The following is a 13,612-nucleotide window of genomic DNA, read 5'->3' on the forward strand; positions in this document are numbered from 1 at the left end:
GGGGATGTCATCACACATAAATATCTAAAGGGCTGGTGTCAAGAAGATGGAGTCAGACTCTTTCCAGTGGTGCCCAGCGACAGGACAAGGGGCAATGGGCACAAACTGGAACACAGGAAGTTCCATCTGAACATGAGGAAAATCTTCTTCACTTTGAGGGTGACAGAGCACTGGAACAGGCTGCCCCGAGAGGCTGTGGAATTTCCTTCTCTGGAGATATTCAAAATGCGCCTGGATGTGATCCTGTGCTACCTGCTCTAGGTGATCCTGATTTAGCAGGGGTGTTGGACTAGATGATCTCTAGAGGTCCCTTCCAAACCCTGCCTTCTGTGATTCTGTATAGCAGACTCACTCTTGTGGGTATATTTGCCATGGGAGCAGCACGCAAACAATGTACTCCACATTTTTTGCATCATTTATTACTGAAATATAAGATTCGTTGGCTCCCTCTGTATTTTTGTAAAGCTTCTCTAATCTAGAAATTTCTGTCTTTGGGGAAAAAAAAACCACAAGAACTCATACAAGAATAGAATCATAGAATCATAGAATGGTTTGGGTTGGAAGAGACCTCAAAGATCATCTAGTTCCAACCCCCCTGCCATGGGCAGGGATATCCTCCAATAGACTAGGTTGCCCAAAGCCCCATCCAACCTGGCCTTGAACACTTCCAGGGATGGGGATGCCACAACGTCTCTGGACAACTTGTTCCAGTGCCTCACCACCCTCACAGTAAAGAATTTCTTCCTAATATCTAATCTAAATCGACCGTCTTTTAGTTTAAATCCATTACCCCTTATTCTATCACTACACTCCCTGATAAACAGTCCCTCCATATCTTTCCTGTAGGCCTCCTTTAGGTACTGGAAGGCTGCTATAAGGTCTCCCTGGAGCCTTTCCTTCTCCAGGCTGGACAACCCCAACCCTCTCAACCTGTCTTCATAGGAGAGGTGTTCCAGTCCTTTGATCATCTTTGTGGCCCTCCTCTGGACTTGCTCCAACAGCTCCCTGTCTTTCTTGTGCTGGGGACCCCAAAGCTGAACACAGTACTCCAGGTGGGGTCTCATGAGAGCAGAGTAGAGGGTCAGAATCACGTCCCTCGACCTGCTGTTCATGCTGGTTTTGATGCAGCCCAGGATATGGTTGGCTTTTTGGGCTGGAAGCAAACATTGCTGGCTCACGTTGAGCTTTTCATCAATCAGCACTCCCAAATCCTTTTCCTCAAGGCTGCTTTCAATCCATTCTCCACCCAGCCTGTAGCTGTGCTTGGGATTGTGTCTTGTGCAGATAACAGGTAAAACACTTGCCACAAACAACAAGTACAACCAACAACTAGGCAAATTTATCTGACAAAGACAACAACTGGTTTTATAATGCATAAGTTTTTTAAGAGGAAAGGAGAAGAACAGAAGAAGGACAGAAGGAAAAGAAGAAAAAGAGAGGACAGAACAGGTATCACCACCCTTGGATCCCGCAATCGTCACAGGATCGTCACAGGAATAGTGTCTTGTTACGCAGGTCTTGGTCCACACGTAACTGTGGGATAGGGGCCGTGAAACAGAAACTATAGAATCAGCTTGAGATAATTAGTTTGTAACCAAGGTAATAGGTAATGAAGCTAACTGACCATGGCAAGGTACAATGCTGCTATGTTCCATGTACAGTCCCTACCGAACAGGACAATAGGTCCGGAGATATTAACCTTATGAAGTAAGTTGTTATGGAACAGGTGCATCCACAACAATGATACTGTGCATGCCTGCAAGGAGAGGGTCATTCAGCGGACATGGGTGTGTGACCACTGACGACCACCAGAGACCCCTTGAAGACCACTGACTCAAATCACTGAGCATGTGTGACAGGGAGGAGAATATGTAAATGAATTCTAAGAAATTATTATCATAGGACCGCCTTTTCTGAGAAAAACGATGAATATGTATGTTTTGATCCTACATAACCTGTGTGTGGGTGATCACCTGGCATGCATGTTGGGTGGAGCTATCCCCTGTGCATCTAGTGCTGCAATAAAGAATGCCTGCCTTTTAACACTACATTGGTGTTATGAGGTTTGTTCCCGGATTTCTGTGACAGTTTTTGGCAGCCCAGATGAGACTCTGCTTTTGAACCTCGACGGATCTGTGGGATGGCAGGACCTCCAGCCAGCACCGAGGAATTCTCAGGGAGAACCTCCGATCCCCGGACCAAAGAGCTCTGAGCAAGACCCCTGGGAGAGGTAAAGGCATTCTTATTTGATCTGAATATTTGCTCTTACCACTGTGGCAGGACAGGCCTGCACCAAGAGCATGGGAGCCTGCTCATAAGGCGCAGTGAAAGCCATGCAGAGTTGGGCTAGGGACACGTCTCAGGTAAAAGTCTCTGCTAGGCGAAAGCCTGTGGAGCAGGGCCCACAGGGGAGGGGAAGCCTCCAAGGTTGGGATTTCTGGTGGCAGGAGAAATCCCTGAGGGAGCTCTAACACGGGTTGGGGTCCCTCTGACTAAGTGCTTGTGATAGTGCACAATCACAAGCACTAAGTCCCTGGGAGATGGGCACTTTTCTGAGTAAGAAACCAATCCCACAAAAAACACCACTGGGATTTATTTTAAAACATTGTAAAGATTTAGGAAGAACTGATCCTTTGACTCGGAAACGATTGAATATTGTAATCACTGGTGGCCACTGTAAACTTTAGAGAGTGGGGAAAAGTGGCCGGAGAATGCGACATTGCAATATAAACACAATTTTGCAATTGATGCTATTTTGTAAGAGGGAAGGTAAATGGAATGAAATGGCATATGTAGATTTGTTTTTCACACTGCAAAATCTTCCAGAATGGCAAAGGCAATGTGAATTGGTTTCACCTAGTTCTGTGGTAATGGCATTAAAGGGGCAGGAATCTGATAAAAATTTGAAAAAGGTTGTTCAGCTTGTGATATCGGTAAATGGTGTTTTAAATGTGAATTTGGAGAAGATGATGTTGAATTATTGTTTCCACCTCGTAGAAGGCTGGGAAATGATCAAGGGGATCAAAATCTGGAGGCTAATAATGCTTCTGCCCCTCCTGTGGAAGGGGAGGCAGAAGGATTCAGCCCGATTGCTGGGAGGACAAGGGGAAGAGGGGGAGGAGATGGATTAACTCCCCTCCAGGCTCCTCTTCGACAGGCAGTTGGTAATGAGGGCCCGGTAATGGTAAAAGTTCCCTTCTCAATAACTGATTTAAGAGCATGGAAAGAAACTGCAGGCACTTATCGGGACGATCCCGAAAGAGTTGCCAAAGTAGTAGAAACAATAATCAGAACCCAAAACCCCGATTGGGAGGATTTGCAAGTAATATTGGATACTTTGTTGGAAGATACTGAAAAGAAAATGGTATTAAATACGGCCAGAAAACAAGTAGAAGGAGCTTATGCTAATGGGATTATACAAGGGACAGTGGACCAGAATTTTCCATCCACAAATCCTGAGTGGGACCCTAATCAACTGGGACCCAGACGGATGTTGACTAGATATCAGAAGTGGATTTTGTTTGGTGATAGACATGCAATGCCAAAAGCAATTCATCGGTCTAAACTTTATGAAGTGAGACAAGAATTAAATGAGTCCCCGTCAGCCTTTGTGGAAAGACTAAAGGCGACTGCTAGAAAATATACTAATTTGGACCCAGAAAAAAAAAAAGCCAGAAACAAACAAACAAACAAACAAAAAAACCCACCACGGAAGAAGCTATACAATTGACCTCTATATTTATGGGACAATCGGCCCTAGAAAAAGGTCCAGAAACTGGAAGGAGCTGAGTCCAGAGACTTAGGTAAAATGGTTGAAGTAGCCTGGACTGTGTATAACAACAGAGAAAAAAGAAAAAGAAGTCCGACAAATGCAAAGGGATGGAAAAATTCTGGTAATCTTGACTGAGAATAATAAACATGTAAAGTGAAACTCGGCCATAAATCAGCAGAGGTTGTTGGTGTGATGGGGTGAAAAGAGAATTAAAATTTAGGCTGGGAATACAGTGGGTAACTCACCAATTTTTGTACATGCCCAACTGTCCGTTGCCTTTACTGGGACGAGATTTATTAAGCAAATTGGATGCACAAATAATTTTTAAAGATGGTGAAATCAGATTACTAATACCAGAATCGAAAGCCATAGAGGCGAGAGTGTTTATGTTACAGGATTCCTCCAAGGAGGAACAGATTCCAGAAGTGGTGGACAATGCAGTAACTCCTTTGGTATGGGCAAGTGAAGTTCCAGGACGATCCAAACTGACAGAACCAGGAGCCAAGCCGGTAAGACAAAAACAGTATGCTATTAAGTGGGAGGCTCGAAAGGGATTAAAGGGATTAATTACAAAATTTTTAGAATATGGGCTGCTAGTAGAATGTGAATCAGCATACAATACCCCTATATTACCAGTAAGGAAATCAGGAGGCAAGGAATACCAATTGGTTCAGGATTTAAGGGCCATAAATCAGGTAGTTCAAGATACACACCCAGTAGTGGCCAATCCATACACTTTACTGACCTCTTTGAAAGAGGAACATAAATGGTTTACTGTACTGGATTTAAAGGATGCCTTCTTTTGCATACCTCTGGATACAAAAAGTCAAAGCATATTTGCTTTTGAATGGGAAAGTCCTGCTACAGGACGAAAAAACGCAACTAACATGGACTGTACTTCCACAAGGATTTAGGAATAGCCCCACGATATTTGGAAATCAATTGGCAAAAGAGTTAGAAATGTGGAAGAAACAGAATCAAGGAGAAGGTATATTATTACAGTATGGGGATGACATCCTGATAGCAGCAGAAAGCAAAGAAACATGTTTTGAAATGACCATCAGTTTATTGAATTTCCTGGGCCAAGGAGGATACAGAGTTTCCAGAAACAAGGCCCAGATAGGGAAAGAAGCAGTGATTTATTTGGGATTTGAGATATCTCAAGGACAGAGAGAACTGGGAAACGAAAGAAAAGAAGCCATTTGTCAGACCCCCGAACCAAACAGTCCAAAGGAACTGACATCCTTTCTGGGAATGATTGGGTGGTGTCGACTCTGGATTCTAAATTATGGACTGTATGTGAAACCCCTATATGAAGCCCTGAAGGAATCCAAAGACCAATACCTGACTTGGACACCTGAATGCCACAAATCATTTAAAGAACTCAAAAAAGCATTAATGATGGCCCCTGCTTTGGGTTTACCAAAACTTCTAACGAAAACTTCTGAGCTGTTTGTGCACGAAAGGCAACATCTGGCCCTTGGAGTGCTGGCACAATGGCTGGGATCTTGGAAGCAGCCGGTGGGGTACTTCTCCAAACAACTTGACACCGTGAGTAAAGGATGGCCGGGATGTTTGCGTGCTGTGGCAGCAATGGTGCTGCTGATTCAAGAAGCTCGAAAATTGACTATGGGCCAAAAGATAATGGTATATGTACCACATATGGTTATAACTGTCTTAGAACAAAAGGGGGGTCACTGGCTATCCCCTAGCAGAACGTTGAAATACCAGGTTGTCCTATTGGAACAAGATGATGTGGAATTAAAAAAACACAGCAATTGTAAATCCGGCAATGTTCCTGTCAACAGAAAATTCTACTGAGAAATTGGAACATGATTGCCTGCTAACCATTGAACAAGTTGTTTATTCCAGCAGACCGGACCTGAGGGACGAACCTTTGAAGGATCCTGATCTGGAACTGTTTACGGATGGAAGCAGTTTCATGCAAGAAGGAAGGCGAATGGCCGGGTATGCTGTTGTTACCACCGACAAGGTTTTGGAGTCAGGGACGCTACCTGCAAATACATCAGCGCAGAAAGCAGAATTGGTGGAGTTAAAGCAGGCTTTACGGATGGCAGAAGGGAAAAGGGTAAACATATGGACGGATTCCAAATATGCATTTGGTGTGATCCATGCTCTTGGAGCTATCTGGAAAGAAAGAGGACTGTTATCAGCCCAGGGATCACCAATAAGACATAAGGAGGAAGTTCTTCAACTCCTACAAGATGTGCAGAAACCAAAGGAAGTGGCTGTAATGCATTGCAAGGCTCATCAATTCGGTCAGACGGCTGTAAATGTAGGTAATGGGCTGGCAGAAAAAGCTGCAAAGGAGGCTGCAGAACAAGGTATCCTTGCACTAGTACCAGTAAAACAGATGAAAATTCCAAATTTAAAAGCAAGATACAGTAAACTAGATGAACAATTGGCAGAGCACTTAAAGGCATCTCAGAATACGGAAGGATGGTGGGTAACACCAGAAAATCAGGTAATAGTTACCCCACAAGTTATGATAGAACTTGCAAAAGAAAAACATGAGCAGACACATTGAGGTGTGGATGCTATGGTTACAAGTTTAAGAACACCTGTAATGTGTCTAGGATAGGAAAATATGAGTGGAAGTATTGAAAAGTTATTATTTCAAAACTTCCAAAGGGGGGAAATGTAACTGTGGGATAGGGGCCGTGAAACAGAAACTATAGAATCAGCTTGAGATAATTAGTTTGTAACCAAGGTAATAGGTAATGAAGCTAACTGACCATGGCAAGGTACAACGCTGCTAAGTTCCATGTACAGTTCCTACCCAACCGGACAATAGGTCCGGAGATATTAATCTTATGAAGTAAGTTGTTATGGAACAGGTGCATCCACAACAATGATACTGCGCACGCCTGTGAGAAGAGGGTCATCCAGCGGGCATGGGTGCAAGACCACTGACGACCACCAGAGACCCCTTGAAGACTACCGACTCAAATCACTGAGCATGTGTGACAGGGAGGAGAATATGTAAATGAATTCTAAGAAATTATTATCATAGGACCACCTTTTCTGAGAAAAACGATGAATATGTATGTTTTGATCCTACATAACCTGTGTGTGGGTGATCACCTGGCATGCACGTTGGGTGGAGCTATCCCCCGTTCATCCAGCGCTGCAAAAAAGAATGCCTGCCTTTTAACACTCATTGGTATTACGAGGTTTATTCCCGGGTTTCGGTCTTGGTCCACAGGTGGTGGGTCAACAACAGTGTGGCGCATGTGCTCGCCTTTATACTGTTCTGCCCCTCAGGACGACCCTTGGGGCAGTAACATGCAGATGTTTTGCACCTGTGCAGTCCATTATTCTGGAAGGTTCAAGGGTTCACATCTGCACAGTTTGACATTCCAGGGAGTTCTGGAATTGGGTTGGGGGGGCTCCTCCGGGGTCCCAGGTGTCCGGCACATGCCCAAAGCAGCTGCTGGAAAGTTACCAGAGGAGGCAGAGGGAGACAACCCACCACCCCACCTGCGCAGCACCCCTGCTGCCCCGGACACCTCTGCAGTACCTGAGGCAAGCACAAGTTATTTGAGACAAAGCAGGGTACTTGTGGCTCTTCAACAGTCTTTGACACCACCCTGTGAGAGAAAACTGGGTATTTGTGGCCTTTCAACAGTCTCTGACAGATTGCCCTGACCCATGTGCAGAACCTTGCATTTGGCCTTGTTGAACTTCATGGAGTTCACATGGGCCCACCTCTCAATCCTGTCAAGGTCCCTCTGGATGGCATCCCTTCCCTCCAGAGTGTCGACTGCACCACACAGCTTGGAGTTGTCAGCAAACTTGCTGGGTGTGCACTCAATCCCATTGTCCATGTCACTGACAAAGACATTAAACAGTGCTGGTCCCAGTACCGACCTCTGAGGAACGCCACTCATCACTGGTCTCCACTTGGACACAGAGCCTTTGACCTCAACTCTTTGCATGCAACTATCCATCCAATTCCTTATCCACCTAGTGGTCTATCCATCGAATCCATGTCTCTCCTGATACCTGTGAATATTGAAATTTTAAGATCAATTCAAGCAATTAGAGCCATTGCTCAATAGATGTAACCAAACAAAAGGGAAACCATTGTAACTTAGAAAATAATTAGTTGTAAGATAAGAAGCTCTGGAACAATCTCATTTTAAACAGCTCGGCCTTGGAAGAACAGATGCACAAAGATAACAAATTTACAAGGTGATCACAAAACCAGCCTTGAGGGATAAGTTATACCTGATATCAGGACTGAGCCTGAAGAACCCCGACGACCACCTGGAGGTGCTAACAAACATGCATGAAAGACATTAACATATGCTAACGAGTTCCTGGAAAATCCATGAATGTGATAAGCACTACTTGGAAATATACTGAATATGTATATTAACATAGTATAAATACTTGCTAGTTTTGTCTTTTGGGTGTGCACATTAGGTGGAGTTATCCCGTGTGCACCCAGCGCTGCAATAAAGAATGCCTGCTTTCTAAAACTTCAAAATAAGTCTTAGAGAGTGAATTATTTTGCCGCTTTCCAGTAACACTCCAATTTAGAGACAAGGATGTGGTGCAGGACAGTGCCAAATGCTTTGCACAAGTCCAGGTAGATGATGTCTGTCACTCTTCCCTTATCCACCAATGCTGTAACCCCATGGTAGAAAGCCACCAAATTTGTCAGACATGATTTGCCCTTAGTGAAGCCGTGTTGGCTGTCACAAATCACCTCCTTATTTTTAATGTGCCTGAATATAGTTTCCAGGAGGATCTGCTCCATGATCTTGCCAGGCACAGAGGTGAGACTGACCAGCCTGTAGTTCCCTGGGTCTTCCTTTTTTCCCTTCTTAAAAATGGGGGTTATGTTTCCCTTTTTCCAGTCAGTGGAAACTTCTCCGGACTGCCAGGACTTCTCAAATATGGTGGAGAGTGGCTTAGCCACTTCAACCGCCAATTCCCTCAGGACATGCAGATGCAACTCATCAGATCCCATGGACTTGTGCACCTTCAGGTTCCTTAGATATTCTCGAACCTGATCTTCTCCTACAGTGGGTAGTTCTGCATTCTCCCAGTCTTTGCCTTCTGTGACCTGGACAAAGTGGCTAGAGCCCTTGCTGGTGAAGACTGAGGCAAAAAAGTCATTGGGTACCCCAGCCATCTCCATATCCTGGGTAACCAGGTCTTCTGTTTCATTCTGGAAGGGGCCCACATTTTTCCTTGTCTTCTTTTTATCACTAACATACCTACAGAAACTTTTCTTGTTGCCCTTGACATCCCTGGCCCGATTTAATTCTGTCAGGGCTTTAGTTTTCCTAACCTGATCCCTGGCTGCTCGGACAGTTTCTCTGTATTCCTCCCAGGCTACCTGCCCTTGCTTCCACCCTCTGTAGGCTTCCTTTTTTTGTTTGACTTCACCCAGGAACTTCTTGTTCATCCATGCTGGCCTCCAGGTGGTTTTACCTGACTTTTTCTTTGTTGGTATGCATCGCTCCTGAGCTTGGAGGAATACTAACCAGCTTTCTTGGGCCCCTCTTCCTTCCAGGGCTCTCTCTACCAAGCAGATCCCTGAAGAGGCCAAAGTCTGCTCTCCTGAAGTCCAGGGTAGTGAGTTTGCTGTGCAGCCTCATCGCTGCCCTGAGGATCTTGAACTCCACCATTTCATGGTCACTGCAGCCAAAGCTGCCCTTGAGCTTGACATCCCCTACCAACCCCTCCTTGCTGGTGAGAACAAGGTCCAGCATGGCACCTCTCCTCACTGACTCCTCTATCACTTGGAGGAGGAAGTTAACATCAGTGCATTCCAGGAACATCCTGGATTGCTTACGCCCTGCTGTGTTGTCCCTCCAACAGGTATCGAGGTGGCTGAAGTCACCCATGAGGACGAGGGCTTGTGAGCGTGAGGCTGCTCCTATCTGTCTATAGAGGGCCTCATCCGCTTGGTCTCCCTCGTCAGGTGGCCTGTAGCAGACCCTTGCTATATTGAATTGCATATAAATAGTGTTGCATATAAATAGAGTTGCATAGAGTGCTACACAGATACATTGTAAAAAGAAAGGAAATCATAAACTGGCATATTCATATATTCACAAGAACAAAGTCACTGCCACTACAGAAACAGAAATCAAGCAGACAGGAGACACTATTTGCTTCCATTAACAGAACATTTTTGCAAAAGCTGTATATTTTCTGCTTTGTACTCTAAAGACCCGTAATATTCCAACCAAAAAAAAAAAGCTGACTTCTGTTAGCAGAAATAGAGCCATCTGCTGGAAACAAACAAAACCAATGTCAAATATTAAATCACAATCATATGTTCCGCTACTGTAACAAAAGATTACAGATGTATTTCACACCCATTCATTCCCAAACTGAAATACTACTCAACCCATAACGCTTTTGAAGACTTTCAGACCTGAGAGATGCTTTTTTCAGTAATTTTCCTACATTTATTTATACCTGATTTTTAACATGTTTTAGACCAGGAAGCAGTGCAAGGCCCACTGTCACCACCTCAGTAATGGTCAGCAACTGAACTTCAAATATGTAAAACCAGCTAGCAAGCTGCAGTATTCGTAAGGTTCCCATGTTTCTGTGCATAATATATCAATAGACATACTTGGGTCTACTCTGCTTACAACTAACCCATTTCAGGTCATTTTGTTCAGATATCTCTAATCATGTGCAAGACTCTGCAAACAAAGTATGTATACAAAATATTTTATATTTTTAAGTAATTATATGTATGTTAGCCACATGCAAAATAAAATTCAGATTTTCCCCTTTCTCAGTATTCATGAAGCCAGGAAGAATGTTCTCTTGCCATTACAGTGAATTTTGGTGTTAAACTATTCACTTTGGAGAAGTGCTCAAATACAAAGAATTAGCTTATTTTAACAGGGACTCCAACTCTCCAAACAGAGCTTGAGACTACGTTATCATCATCCTTCCTCTGCAGAACAGAGACAAATTCAGTCTTGATTTTGAGATAAAAGAACACACAACAACAAATAAAGTTTAGTCTCAACTGTAACAGCTAATTACCATCACTCCTCTGTAAGACTCCTGGAATCCTACAGATTTACCGAGCAGAGGCTCCAATAAAGTTTTGGAGACTTGTTTGCCCTGTCCATGCAGGGTAATATACTGAGGTTTAGAATCTTCTGGCTCACAGATGAAATAAAACTTTTGCTCAACTACACTGTTTAGTTGGACAGCCTCATTTGCACTAGGGTTTGTTTCTAAAAATAATTATGCTAATTAGAAGATGCAACTTTCAAAACATTTAAAATCATCTTTATTTTGGACAATACTCGAGATTCTTCTTAAACCCCAAATTTGTGGTAGTTAATACAACCTCAAAGACATGAGTCCATTAATTTAGCAGTCCAAGCACTCTAAACAGTAGTTCATAGAGCATGTACAAATCACAGAAGACTGTTAACTGCTGTTTGAAACGTTTCAACACTGTTAGCAAGAAGAGAACTAATAACACCCAGTAAGACATACACACAGTATTAACTGCTAAATGTTGTTTAATGTGAGACACAAGCTGATATTAAAAACAAACGACTCAGCAACAACACCCCCCCCCCCAAAAAAAAAAAAAAAAACCAAAGGACACTTTGCTAGAACAGATAGATCTTCCCTTGCATGCATCTGTATAGAAATTACACATGGTGAATGGGACAAAAGCCACACTGAGGAACATCCCATAGAAACAGAACCATTTAGGTTGGAAGGGACCATTTGAGATTACCCAGTCCAACCTCCCTGCTCAAGGAAGATCAACCAGAACAGATTATTCAGGATCATGTCCTGTCAGATTTTAAACATCCCGAAGAACTCCATAACTTCTTGGGCAACTTGTTCTGATGTCTGACCACCTTCACAGTTAAAAAAAATAAAATTCTTGTGTTCAGAAGGAACTTAATGTGATTCAGTTTGTGCTCACTGCTTCTTGTCCAGTCAGCTGGGCATTAGTAAGAAGAGTATGGCTTCCTTCTCTTCAAGGCTCAGATCCCCCTGAGCCTTCTGTTTTCCTGGCTGAAAAGAGCATCCCCAGTTCTCTCAGTGTGAAAGATACTCCTGTCCTTTAATCATCTTTGTAGACCTGCACCACATGCTCTCCAGTAAGTCTGTAACTCTTGTTCTGAAGAGCACAGAACTGGACACAAGACTCCAGGTGTGTCCTCATAAGTGGAAATAGAGGGGAAGGATTACCTCCCTCAATCTGCTGCAGCCCAGGATGCTATCAGCCTTTTTTGAAAAAGGGGTGTATTGCTGCCTTGTGGTCAGCTTGTCCACCATGAATCCAAGGGCCTTCTCTGAAGAGCTGCTTTCCAGGTGGGTGGCCCCCTGCATGTTACTGGTGCATGGGGTTATTTGTCCCTAGGTATGCAGGTCTTTCTACTTCCCCTTGCTGAATTTCATGAGGTTCTCATTTGCCCGTTTCTCCATCTTGTCAAGATCCCTCTGGATGGTAACACAACCCTCTGGTCTATCAGCCACTCCTTCAGAGCACAATCTATCCCATCATTCAGGTCATTAATAGAAAGGATGGAGTGGATTGGCCCCAGTATTGATCTGTGCGGTACAGCACTAGTGACTTCACTTGAACTGGACTTTGTGCTTTGACCCTCTGGGCCCAGTTATTTGGGCAGTTTTTAATTCACCTTTCCTGTCCAAATACCTAACATAGACAAGCTGAACAAATGTGCTATGTTTACCTTTACTTAGTAAAGCCTTTGACACAACATCTACTGCTCTCTGCTATCTATTACTGTATCTTTTAACTTAACATTCCTAGGACACAAGGTAAATGTGTTAACTTACCCAGTTCTAAGTATTTGGTCTCTCTCCTAATCATTATGCTGCCCCTCCTAAACTAGACAGGGTAATCTTTAACAAGTCATAGGCTAGATTATAAATCGCAGCAGCATTTAGCATTAACTATAATTTTACACCATGACAATACTTATACAACACAATAGAAGTACTTTCTTCTCCACCTAAATAACCACTCTGATGCAAATAAAAGTGGTAACTTCCTCAGAAGAGGAAGCTTCTGTTGCTGTGCCTCACAAGTTTTGTAATCTGCATAATTACATTAAGAAGCAAAAACTATAAACTGATCCCACAGCCTAAAACAAAAGAAAGAAGTTTACCAGTTTAGCTACCATATGGCATGTCTTTACTATGGTTAAGTGATTTGTAAACAAACCATATCAGAAGTGGAAACTGAATTCAGAGTTTTAAGCCGTATTCCCAAACTTTATGGAAGATTAGTATTTACCTCTTTCAAGGGAAGTTACCCACCTTGCTATGAGCCCATTTATCAGGAAACTGTTATCAGGAGACATTCAACTAAATAGGGCAAGCATAAATTCAGTTGTATTCTGCCCCCTTCCTCCACTGCCTCAAAAGCTGTGATGTTTTGTGCTTTCAGGAGATGTAGTCTATTTTGCTTTATTTCCTGCACAGTTCTTTCTAAATAGTTATAGAGGATCCTTTTCTTGAGCTGTATACATAACTTCTACCTAGTTTAACAGCTGCATTTAATTAGATGAAACATGGCCCACATGCCACAATCCTTTGCTGTAGCACTTGCTTAAAAATCTTGGTAGATTCAGTGAGTAGTGTCCATGTAGTCAGAAGAAAAGGACACACGCAGCTACATAACATATAGAGTGACATGCATAGCCAGTGCTACAGATAGGAAGTTTACAGTAAAGCAAGTGCAGATGATATCTTACTCATTAAAAATTTCTAGCCAATATTGAATGATATTTCAGTAGCAGGCAATATAGTTTAATGTCAGGTAAAAGTGGCTAATTT

General features: G+C 43.2%; 1 protein-coding gene across 1 annotated transcript; it reads left to right on the top strand.

Annotated features, from left to right (window-relative positions):
* Positions 1-5,605: 5,605 nt before the first annotated feature.
* On the top strand, positions 5,606-8,278 carry LOC129199767 (uncharacterized). Its single transcript, XM_054810766.1, has one exon. The coding sequence runs from the start codon at positions 5,715-5,717 to the stop codon at positions 6,318-6,320; it is 606 nt and encodes a 201-aa protein (XP_054666741.1). The 5' UTR covers positions 5,606-5,714; the 3' UTR covers positions 6,321-8,278.
* The last annotated feature ends 5,334 nt before the right edge of the window (positions 8,279-13,612 follow it).

The sequence above is a fragment of the Grus americana genome, chromosome Z (assembly GCF_028858705.1).
Source record: "Grus americana isolate bGruAme1 chromosome Z, bGruAme1.mat, whole genome shotgun sequence".
Taxonomy (NCBI): domain Eukaryota; kingdom Metazoa; phylum Chordata; class Aves; order Gruiformes; family Gruidae; genus Grus; species Grus americana.

Coding starts and splice junctions, on each gene's coding strand:
- LOC129199767 (XM_054810766.1), top strand. CDS start 5,715: ATGCAAGAAGGAAGGCGAATGGCCGGGTATGCTGTTGTTACCACCGAC.